The following is a 12,341-nucleotide window of genomic DNA, read 5'->3' as shown; positions in this document are numbered from 1 at the left end:
GAGATCTGTCGCATGTTGCACAATGTGGAAAGTCAAAATTTAAATAGTGGTTTAAGGTTGAGTCAGCAACAAAAGGAAATTGTGAACTACTCCAGTAACCACCCTTCCAAAAAACTTGAGGACTAGGTCAAAGGAAGGATGGATCAGGCTAAACTTTCAAAATTCTGGATCCTGTACTTCAATTCAATTTTCAGTTTTATTTATATAGCGCCAAATCACAACAACAGTCACTTCGAGTCGCTTTATAGTGTGAGGTAAAGACCCAAGAATAATAAAGAGAAAACCTCAACAATCAAATGACGCCCTATGGTGAAGCACTTACATTAGGAGGGAAAAATCCCTTTTCTAGGAAGAAACTTCCAGCAGAACCAGGCTTGGGGAGGGGCAGCCATCTGCTATGACCAGTTGGGGTTGAGGGTAGAGAGACAGGACTGAACTTCCCATTGCACAGCCTAATAGCATCTTCCATTAGACCCTCTCTGTCTGTTAAATACCCTCCTCATTCAAGCTCAACACTCAGTTTATGAAGGAGGTTCATTTTTGAGTTTTTTCTGTCACAAGTCTCTATTTCCATCCAAAGAAGTTATTTTCACAGACTTAGGAAAGTTTCTTGTCTTGTACAGGCCTTGTAAGACTAACCATGACATGTGAGCTGACATGTGGGAAATCTTTCTTTATTCTCTCTCCTTTCAGGCTTCCCTTCGCTCTCTCTGGCGGACCAGATGAGTCTGCTGCAGAGCGGCTGGATGGAGATTTTGATTCTTCGAGTGGTGTTTCGCTCGCTGGCCTTGGAGGACAAGCTTGTGTATGCTGAGGATTACATCATGGATGAGGAGCAGTCAAAGCTAGCTGGCCTGCTTGACCTCAACAATGCTATCTTGCAGCTGGTGAAGAAATACAAAGCCATGGGGCTAGAGAAGGAGGAGTTTGTGGTACTCAAAGCTATTGCACTTGCTAACTCAGGTATGAAGCTTCTTATTATGAAGATTGGCTTTTGAATTTGTACATTTCTTTTTACAGTAAAACCTTTTAATTTCTTGACATAGCTTAAGATCTTACTTTCATCTCTCCTAATAGACTCGATGCATATTGAGGACTCAGAGGCAGTGCAGAGGCTCCAGGATGTCCTTCACGGAGCCCTGCAGGACTACGAGACCATCCACCACCCGGAGGATCCTCGGCGAGCGGGCAAAATGATCATGACCCTTCCACTTCTCCGTCAGACAGCTGCTCGTGCCATCCAGCACTTCTGCAGCATCAAGCAGGACGGTCGTGTGCCTATGCACAAACTCTTCCTCGAACTTCTAGAGGCTAAAGCCTGACCTGAACGCAGACAGCCATTCGCTTCGTCCTGCAGGGGTTAGCATGTGAGGAAGTGAAGGATAACGGGTAATCGTGGGGTTTCACGCCATGTTTTTTTGTCCACATCAGTTCGCATTTGACAGTAAAGTCTCAAATTTGCAAGTGGCAGGAACGTTTTTTTTAAAGCCACACCCTTCCTTCCACCAATGAAATATTAAATTAAAGCGGAAAAGAAAGCTGTAAAACTGGCAAGCTGTGTCTTAGTGACAAGGCCATTGTCGTCTTTGCCGTTTGTGACACCGAACTAAGAGTGCTGACCCGCTTCAAAGGATGAAGACAAATGGACAGGTGGCGTTAAAAGCAGAAGAGTCGCCTTCTAGAGATATCTACGGTTACATGCCAAACTTAGAGCTTCTTTTCTCAAATGACCACATGATACTTGAAAATCCTTGTGGATTACTTTATTCATCTCGAAGCCTGTAAAATATGCATTCTAGTGCATTTAGAAAACCTACTATGACTTGGGTTTTGTTTGTCCTTTTTGTATAGAAAAGGTATACATGTCCTAGGAGGTACTAGAGTAAGTCTTGCCAAAGAGTAGAGACTCATATTATTGAATAATACCAGCAAATATCCACAGTAATATGATGTGGCCTGTAAGGCATTCACATAAACCTTCATCCCTGCTCTGTGGTTTATTGCAAAAATATCTTATAATATATATATATATATATATATATATATATATACATACATATCTACTACTTTCATACATCAGTGACTAAAGTGAAGCAATTAAATGATCAGCACCTAATACAACAACAACTGATATCTGGAGTTTAGAGAAAATTTCAGGGAAAGAGTATATCATGATGCAACTGAAGTGATATTTATTTAGAAAGTGGCTCTGCTCTTTTGTTATTTTTCTTTTAATAAATGTGGCATTAATGAGCAATTGCAGTGGATAATGATTTTTGTTTTTAAGATTTTTAAATGATATCATTGTAAGATAATTTTTTACCAGCTTCTCTGCTACAGCACTGATACCAACATCATATCATTAAAAATGAAAGACAGCGTGATTAAACGTGGAGTCTGTACTTGAAGATCATAATGTCGTAGAGCTGTGTAGACCCATAGATATAACTTTAACTATGTAAAAAATACAAAAATAAAAATAAATAATGGCTGCCATACTGTATAATCTGGATTAGGGAGGCGCTCGATGTCTTTTCTATGATAGAAGTCTGTGTAGGATCAAATTTGTGCACTACTTTTCCTTTTAGCCATAAAGTCTGAGGAAATTGGTGATGGCGCTCTGTTAATCTGTTAGCGTGTTTTGTGTGAAGAGTCGTTTTTCTGTCTTTGTTTTCCGCACCTGTTAAATGAAGGGATTAAACTCGGGAAGGAACCTCAGTACACGGAATTAAAATGTCCAAGTCTTGCTCTTTATTTAACTCAAGGTACTGTGACACTATAATGTGCTTTTTTTGTGATGAGAAAAACAGATGTAGCAGCAGAATGGCGGTTTAAATGTATGTCGTATATGACTTGCTGTATATACATCACGTCTTATGCCAACAGATAATGTCTAAAGATGCAATTAAGCTTTGTCTGGATGAGCTGTGCTGTGCTATTTCATTCTCAGGTGGATTTTTTTGGGCAATAAAGATGATCCCCTTAATGCAAAAGCTCATATTATCCGTGTGTCCCCTTCTTCCTCGATAAAGCGAAGAGGGGTTTGAAACAAATTCATTAAGAGCTGGTAAGTGGGTGCGGTCTATTCCGTGCAGTCTGACAATGGACTGTCATTTTCAAGCTGGGCCCATTATGGCACATTTAGGCCATCTGAGCCCAGTTGGAAGGAGATTTATAATTAACAGCCATAATGTAATGAAGTCTAACAGTGGCCCCAGAGAGTGCTGGTCATCAGCTGCCTGTTGAGACTCATAGAAGTAGAGGCATTTGACTCACTTCATCATACTGTGATCCTTACAAAACAAACTCATTATTATTATTTTTTTGTAACACTGTTTCACTTTCCATTATTTAGCATTTAATACAGCAGGAAAAATAAGGTTGGGCTAGATTTACAGTGTAGTCTATTATATTCACCTTGCAAAGTATGTCTATTAGGTGTGTGATGGCCAAATCCACAGCTGCACAATTCATATACACTCACTGGCCACTTATTTAGACACAGATGTTCTACAGCCTGTTAACACAAATATCTAGTCAAGTCAATGGATTTAGGCATGCAGACTTGGGCAAGGCAATCTGCTGAAGTTCAAACCAGCACCCGGAAGTGGAAGAAAGGTGATTTAAGTGAATTTGGGTTGAGAAAATGTCCAGTGAGTGGCAGTTCTCTGTGAGAAAATGTCTTATTGAGGTGAGAGGAGAATATCCAGACTCCTTTGAGTTGATAGGAGGGTAGCAGTAACTAAAATAACCAGCTGTTACAACCAAAGTAGGCAGAAGAGCATCTCTCAATTCATGAAGTAAATAGGCTACAGTGGCAGAAGCCTACAACAGGTGCTCCAAGTCACACTGGCTCACAGAATAGCAGAAAATGTTTGCCTGATCTGATGAATCTAAGTTTCTGTTGTGACATTTGGATTGTTGAATGAGAATTTGGCGTTAACAACAGGACACCATGGATCTATCCTACTGTTTATCACAATTTCAGGTGGTGTAATGGTGTGGGGAATATTTTCTTGGAACACTTTGGGGCCCTTTGAGAATCATTTAAATGCCACATCTAACCTGAGTATTGTTCTTGATCATGTCCAATTCTTTATGACCACAGCGTGCACATCTTTAGATGAATGTTTTGCATGTCTTTGTCTCTGTCTGTCTCCCCTCACCCCAACCAGTCTCAACAGATGGCTGCCCGCTCGTCCCTGAGCTTGGTTCTGCCTGAGGTTTCTTCCTTTTAAAAGGGAGTTTTTCCTTCTCACTGTCACCAAAGCACTCACCCGTAGAAGGTCATCTGATTGTTTGGGTTTTCTTGGTTTTCTCTGTACTATTGTGGGGGTTTTACTTTACAATATAAAGCACCTTGATGCAACAGTTGTTTAGTGTTGTTGTTTGGTGCTGTTTCGTTGAACTGAATTGCTTCCAGGAGGATAAGTCATGTCACAAAGATTAGTCACCCAATCTCAATCCAGTTGAGCAACTTTGGGATGTGGTATAGAGGTAAATTCACATCATGGAGCTGCTGACAAATCTGCAGCAGCTGTGCGTTGCTATCATGTCAATAATGACCAAAATCTCTGACAGGTTTCCAGTAACTTGATGAATCTGTGCCTCGAGGAACTGAAAGTGAGAAAGTCCAACCAGATACCAAGAAGTTGTACCTAACAAAGTGTCCAGTGAGTGCAAATATTACATCAGAATTCCAGTAACAAGATAAGAAGGAGAGGCGACGAGGAAACGAGCGAGGAGGAGGCAACGCTAAACCTGAGGAATAAAGATGGATGAATTGTGAGAAAGACAAATCAGAATCCAAGTGAAGCCATTTGTCCTTTACCCCTCCCTGTCTGTCAGCAGAAGCCAAATAATCTCCTCATTTATCTGGGGTTAAAACTCACAGCGCGCACAGAGGGATTTGCAACAAGCTGGAGATTTTTCACACCATCAGCCGTCAGTAAGTGAGTTAGTGATCTTGAGTGATATATCCCTGTATGTCCCTCTTCTTAAATGAGTTAGTATGTGTCTAGTGGCCGTGTCGCCAAGACGTGCTGGTGATGGATGAGGCTCTAAGGAGATGGGCTGTAAAAAAAGGCTGATTCTGGCACTCAAGGGTGAGATCACTTCCTCAATAAAAAAGCATTGTCCCGAATCATCACAGCAAGGTATGAATGCTGATTAGGGTATTAGGCGAAAGAGAGCTCCGCTGTAAAAATAAATCAAATGAGCTGCGAGTTAATGCAGAGGGTCCCTCTGATACAGAGCTACGGTGTCTACGACCGGGGCCCAATGGCTTCGGATACAAAGACAGCAGTAAATAATGAGTAATTATTCCAAGTCCCTCATTGCTGGATTACAGGCAATGTCTTACACTCAACTAACCCTGCAAGGGCTTCTCTTAATAGTTGCTCTGTAATGGCCGCAGGGAGGCATCATTTTTAAGGCGTTATTGTCCTTAAGAAAGAAAAATATTCCTGGAGAGTAATTATCACACTTTCTTAACAACGAGCTAAAGACAAAATGAGCTTCCGTGTCCTCGTAACAAAATGACAGAATTATCCAAAGGTCATTGAAAGAGCTGTATTTTTTAATGGATGTTGGAACTTTTTCCTAGATAAATGGTAAAACTGACGTAAAACAAAGATTTCATGATACACCTGATACACACTGGGAAAAGTGGTGGCAAGTTTTTCTTCAAATGCTCTTAGTGTAAGAAAAAGATAATTAACGCACTGATTTTATCTAACTGATTGGTCACTGGACGGTGACGAGTTCCTTCCTGCGCTGTCACATAATCATCATCTATCTAGACATGTTAAAGGTGAGCAGGTGAGAAATTTCCCTTCTTTAGTAGATGAAGTGAAAGCAGATGGTAGTTGTGGCAGACTGTGTACAGATCATTCTGAGGACTTTAACAAGTAGGTAGGAAAACAGATGACACTGATACCTGCATCAATGCATACATCCAGGATACAACAGGGGACCATTTTCCATGTAGAATTTAAGAGGAGGAAGAAGAAAATAGAAAATAAAAGATTTCATGCAATCCTCTGGAAAACTGTTAGTAAAGTTATTGCTGTAGCTCTTTACTGTCAATCACCCCATCACCTCCACCAAAGCAGGCTGAACACCTGAAAAGTTGAAGGTCACTTTAAGACTTTGTGCACCAGTTTCTCCAGCACACAAATCGAAGGGTTTAGTTGATCTTTAATATCATTATTATTATTATTATTTTTATTATTTTTAAATAATGAGCATACATGTATATGATATGCAGCTGTTCCAAATCTCACTGCAGTGCAATAAAAAACTATGACTGGGTGTGAGGTAGGTTCACTCAGGAAAGGGCAAAGCCAGCAGTAGCTGCCTAGTGCCATCGTGTGGTCATACAGGATATTGCACAGGTCAGTAAGTTCACGTTATTCTCAGAAATATTTGGAGCTCATATTACAAAGTTTTTTCTTTACAAAAAAATATTTTAGCTTCCCCCCCAAAATGGTTATAAGTATATCCATTCACCCATACTCTTCCACATATCCGGTCCAGGGATGCAGTTGGGCTGGACAGGTCGTGAATCTGTTGCAGGACTAACACATTCATGCCTACAGCCCATTTAAAATCAGCAGTTAACCTTACGTACATGTCTTTCAACTGCGCCAGCAATAACATGATGATGCATAAAATTCAGTTAAACAGTGTAACTGAAACTCATGCTGGCCAAAGGCCCCTTATGAGCCAGACAGTGTGTTATCCTTTAAATCAGTCACTGACAAAAGCTGCTTCCTTTTGAGTAATCAAAGTAGAATTAGTGGCGTAAAGGGCATACGATAAAAACAGAAGTTACCACATTACAGCTTTATCTTTAGATGGGTTTCTTTTTAGTCACTATTATTTAGCAATAAAGAAAAAGTGAGTTTTCCACCCAAAATTTAAAGAGAAACTCCAAACGTAAGATGACCGATTTCACTTGAAAATAAACTGAGCAAATATTATGTACAGTTTCCTCTTGATGCACACAAATAACCAAGTTAAACTCATACTGGTTCCTTTTTTGAAGCACAGATAAAATAAAAAGGTATTTTTTAAGAGCACAACTCCCCCAACGGGCAGGGCCTACAGTAAAACTTTGATATTTTTATTGCAATATCAATATGTCAGCCTGTTTTTTATTGTCATTGTGATGTCTTAGTGCATCATATTGAGAAAATTAAAAGTGTTGTACAGCTCTCTCTGTGGCCTTTCATATGATATACAGGACGCTAAGGTCACGCTTAAATGCTTAGCCAACCTAGGCACCCATGTTCCCCATGACCTAGTATGTTGTTTTGAAATTTAAAGAAAATCCATAAAAAATTGTAGGCAATAAAAAGTTTTTACTGATTTTCCCACCAATTTGGATGTGATGTTGATCTTTCACCTAAAGTAATTTGGTTGGAGCTGTTGCTGGTATCTACCATCTCACAAAATTTGAACTTGATAGGTTGAAAACTGTGGATGCCAAACTGCTAACAAACATGCAGAAAGACAAACAACTGGAGCAGATTACATATTTGGAATATAGACATTCTTGTGTCTTACACTATATTTATTGTGTTCATCCTCCACATTTGAATACTAGCTCTTCTGTTGGAGCTTGTCTGGTGTTTGTTTCTTATTACAAAGATATATTTTCAAAGTGCAACTATTAGCTTTTAGTGTAGCTTAGCTTAGCTTGTATAACTATTCCATCTGCCATCAGTTGATATGAGTGTCCATACTTACAGACAGGCTGTATAAGAAATGACTCACACTAGCAGTACACTGGAGGATCAGAGAGGTGATATGCTAACATGCCTCTTCAGGTGAGCTGAAACCAGACACCTGGCTGTTACCATGGCACCGCTGGGGGGTTGATCGGAGGTGGAGAAGGACTCAAATGCAGCTTTTTTCAAGGCTTCTTGAGCTATGATACTAGGCGTTTTGTCTTCCTCCTGCTGTCTGGGATTAATTTGTAACAAGACATGGCTGGACTCAATTGAGTGTTGAGTCCTGAAGGGAGCCAGTCAGCAAATAAAAGTATCAGATGTAAAATAGTGATGGGTGGACAGTGGTGATCCTAAACGCCTGGCAGGTCTTTGCCCTTCTGATCGATGTGTCACACAGCGAGGGGCTGTCAGCACCCCCCGCCACAGGCCGAACAACGGACATCAGCACCGGTGAGTCCCACTTCTCCCACACAGCAACTTTTTCCACCGACCCCTTCATCATTTTTCACCTGCTGTCAGTTTGCAGTGAGTGTCTGCAACATCTTGGGCAGAAATAGGCTGGTACTGAATGTTGGAACATACTGGAAAACTGCATGAAATATTGCACATGTTATGCTCGTTATACAGCATCCTTTTGCCTTCAGGGGCCTACCTGCAGTATATGCTCTTTAATCCACCAATATCCACTGCCAGTCATGGTCTTTGTTAAAGTATAAATGGAATGAAAGTGTGGTCTTTGCTGCTTACTCCGAAGGTTAGAAACTAGGCCAAGCAAGCCGGAGTGTCTCCAGTTACAGTGTTATCTCTTCCTCGGCAAGCATCTGATCATCTTTCTTTCTCTAAGTGTTGATTTGTGACATGCAATCTAAACCCTACATGATAGACTTGTATGACCCTACAAGTCATAACTGTGCATACTACGCTTTTACTTTATCTGTGAATCTTTCATTTTATCATCACTCTTGCTTGTATATTCAGATGATATCTGCAAAATAAAAAAAGAGACTATAAAGACTAATGAAGACAGAATAGCTTTGTGCAAAATTACCATAATACATAGTGCCTTTATGGTATTTACTGATTTATCATTCCAGATTCACCAAGCCCCACTCCTCTTGTAGGAGGAGGAGGAGGAGGTGAGAGGGCAGAGGGAGGCCAAGAGGAGAGGCAAGTTGTCCGGGAACTGTGGTTCATTGTAGTGATGGCAGGCATTGCCCTACTGCTGCTCGCCATCGTGCTAGCTGTTGTGCTTCATAAGGTAAGATACAGCATCTGTGTTACTGTGTGTGAATGGTGGCAGACTGATTTTACTAATTGCTCTTTCCATTATTAATAAAAAACGTGCATAAACTGCACGATAGACAACTGGGGCAATCATTGCAACCATTAGAAAGCAGCTTAAACCAAACTTTCCATTCCCGCTCTTCATCATGGCCTAGGCCCTGAACAAACCCCCATTCAGCAGAGAGAGACCTCCATTGGTGGCCCTGCCCATGCAGAAGAGGAGTCCCATGGCTATCTACCCACCCAGCAACTCTATGTTGGTGAGGGGAGATCTACTCTAGTTTCTTTTTGTCTTATCGCTTATTCAACATTTCACTTACAATTTGTAAGTGAAACTGTACGTGTCTCAGTAACCACTGGTTACTGACTGCAGCTAGCTAGCTGTGTTTGACTTATTCACCAGGGGTCACCAAGGCACCTAATATTTATATTATGAATGACACTCATGACTTTTCCTGATTAGACTTTTTGCCAGTACAACTGTATAAACTACTATACTACACTATAGTGTGATATACTATATATTTTATGCTATAGTATATGATATGCATTTCGTTGCCCTGTACCTGTGCATGTGCAATGACAATAAAGTTGAATTCTATTCTATTCTATTCTATATTGTTTAGTTTCTATACTATATTACACTATACCATACGTTTTGTACTATAGTATGCTATGTTATACTATAGTATATTACATTGTTTATTCTCTATACCAGCGGTGCCCAGCCTTTTTGGGCCATGAACCAGTTTATGTCCGACAATATTTTCCGGCCTTTAAGGTGTCGCGGATAAATACAACAAAATAAAACCACTACCAGTACCAAAAAAAAAAGGAAGATTTAATGATAACACATGGGAAAAGACCCAGGGAAACTGAGTTAACGATAAAAACGATAAAAAAATTAATGATAAAAATGATAAAAACCCTTAAAACCATACATATGTATGTAAAAACATACATATGTATGTAAAAACATACATACGGTATAAGATCATTTTAAGTGTGATGAAAAGTGAATATTATATTTAAATACAGATGTGGATTTATATACATTTCTTAGATAATAAAATGTGGGCTGTTGCCAGCATAAACTTTGAATAGAACTGATGGGCAATCAATACTACTATATTTTCCAAGGACGTATGCCATGCTGTCTGAGTTATTACCAGCATACACCACTCAAATTTAGTTGATGGGTAACATTTGAGTGTTTCCTTAGTATTTATTCTTAGTAGTTTCTCTGCTTAACTTTATTATTACCAATTTATTAAAGAGGTTACTGTGTTATAAGTTACAATGTATTAAGAAGGAGACTATTTAGCAAATAAGAAAGGATTGCTAGTATTTGTAGCCCATAAAATACATTTATTACATTACTCTCAACTGAAAAATTCTCTCATTCATTTCCCCCAGTTTGATACTGTGCCTGACACAACAGGCTTCTCTAACAGTGTAACGCTCAAGGCCTTCACCATGAAGATGGAGGTAAAAGCAAATGTCTAATCTACATATACGAATACATTTTTATTCTATATGCAAGTGATACTTAGAACTTTTTCTGTCTTACCAGGAAGTGCTGGAAGCTAAATGTGAGCCTGGAGATGAGGATCCTCCACAGGGTGAGTTGGGCATCCTCAGTGTGAACTCCCTGAGGCGCAGCGTCAGCCAGGTGATGGATGGGAAGTCACTCACTGGAGACGATGACGTGTGGGATCCCAACATTTCAGGCCATGACAGTGGGATGGTGAGAGATCCCAAAAACGTATGCTGTGCCTGTTTAAACTGGAAGCACTAAAGGCCTTTTGCTACAGTCACAGCAGAGGAATGTAGTATGCTATATACTGCTAACCTATGACCTTCTCACTCTGCACATTCTTTACATTTGTCCACAGAACTGTAGGTATTTAAACACTCACAGGAGAGACAGACTTGCTTAATAAGAAAAAAACATATCACTGGAAATATGACTATTTCCTTTAATAATCTCCATTCTTCTTCTACAGTTTATGGATGATGAAGAATTTGTTGATACAATCAAAGGTTTCAGCACAGTGAGGAAGGAGCACACCATGTTCACCGACACTAACCTGTGACCTGGCGGCAGGGCCGGCAACATCCTGAACAAGACTCTTAAAATGCTTAAATCCACCCTTTTTCATGTTCAGCTAAAGCGTCATAGCAGCTGGCTAACAGTTCTCTCAAGATGAGCCACCACTGCAGTAAAGAGGGGGGGGGGGGGAGAGTAAGAGGAGCCCAATGGGATTCGTGACAAGAACAGAGGAATAACTCTGTGAAGGAAGGAGATCTGACATTCAAACATTACAGAGTGGAAGGTGGAAGCAGCTGCTTGTGTGGAAGGAAAACTAGGACACGTCTGACATCACCACTGGACACACAGAATTAAAGAGAGAAAAAATCAAAGATACAGACACGTACGTTTGTTAAGCTTTCCTGCCATTTTCCGCTGTAAACCCTTTGAAGTCATGCTGTATTTGGATGCTCTGTTAAAAAAATCTCTTATTTAAACCTTGGCATGTTCATTCAACTTTTTATGTCAGTTTTTCCCATATTTATATATCATAAACATATCTCAGTTTTTTTTTTAATTAACTTTAACACTTCCAAAGATGAAGTAAAGGAAAAAATATCTGGAATCATTAAGAGAAGCATTACACTATAAGAAGGTTTTTCCTTCCTAGGTTCATTAATTCTTAGTTATTATTAATCTCTGGCTCTCTCCCAGGGCGAGTCTTTTGTTGTGCCTCCCTCCCCTGACCTCCAAACTGGTCATGGCTGATGGCTGCCCCTGGCTGGTTCTGTGGGAGATTTCTTTCTGTTAAAAGGGAGTTTTTTTTTAATGTGGCCCTGAGAGGCCAAACGGACTGGAACACCAGCAATAAGAAAAACGCTGCAAAAGCACACAAAGCACAATGGAAATAGGAAAAACGAAAACAGAAATAGGAAAAAACAGATTTCCAAAAGCACAAGGGAAGTGTTTCTGGGGAGGCTATAAAAGGACGGACCAGTTGCAGGAACCCAAAACATTGTAGGTGTGTTTTATCATGATTCATATAATACTGATTGAAGGAAACGGTTTCCAGGGCCTAATCCGTGGATCGACTTCCTCCGAGGCGTGGACGTCTATCAGCAGAGAATGTACCTTCACCTATCAGCAGAGAATGTCCCTTAGTCTGTAACACAGTCAAATATATTCTCAAGTAATATTCAAGCATGCCATTCAGCGTGTTAGTACGAGCTCGGGAGCAGCTTGGGAGAACAAGAAAACAGAGACTGCTTCAGATTGTCTTCCCAAAGTGA

The 12,341-nt window shown here is 40.2% G+C and overlaps 1 protein-coding gene and 1 long non-coding RNA gene across 7 annotated transcripts in view; both read left to right on the top strand.

Moving 5' to 3' along the window:
- The window catches only part of LOC309689967 (estrogen-related receptor gamma-like), a 33,770-nt gene extending 30,782 nt beyond the window's left edge, over positions 1–2,988 (top strand). For all 6 annotated transcript variants that reach the window (XM_082506721.1, XM_082506720.1, XM_082506722.1 and 3 more), the window contains exons 7-8: positions 694–963; positions 1,078–2,988. In XM_082506721.1, coding sequence (XP_082362847.1) covers positions 694–963; positions 1,078–1,322 — 515 coding nt within the window. In that variant the 3' untranslated portion in view covers positions 1,323–2,988. The remainder of the gene's footprint in view (positions 1–693; positions 964–1,077) is intronic.
- A 4,882-nt stretch (positions 2,989–7,870) lies between these two features.
- LOC309689802 lies at positions 7,871–10,469 on the top strand. The gene is made up of 4 exons (XR_014271518.1): positions 7,871–8,186; positions 8,831–8,994; positions 9,176–9,280; positions 10,437–10,469. It is a non-coding gene; the product is annotated as an uncharacterized lncRNA (long non-coding RNA).
- Positions 10,470–12,341: the final 1,872 nt, after the last annotated feature.

This window comes from Aulonocara stuartgranti, assembly GCF_965226115.1.
Source record: "Aulonocara stuartgranti genome assembly, chromosome: 15".
Taxonomy (NCBI): Eukaryota; Metazoa; Chordata; class Actinopteri; order Cichliformes; family Cichlidae; genus Aulonocara; species Aulonocara stuartgranti.
The sequence above is the reverse complement of the archived record's forward strand: the minus strand, read 5'-3'. Positions and strand labels throughout refer to the sequence as shown.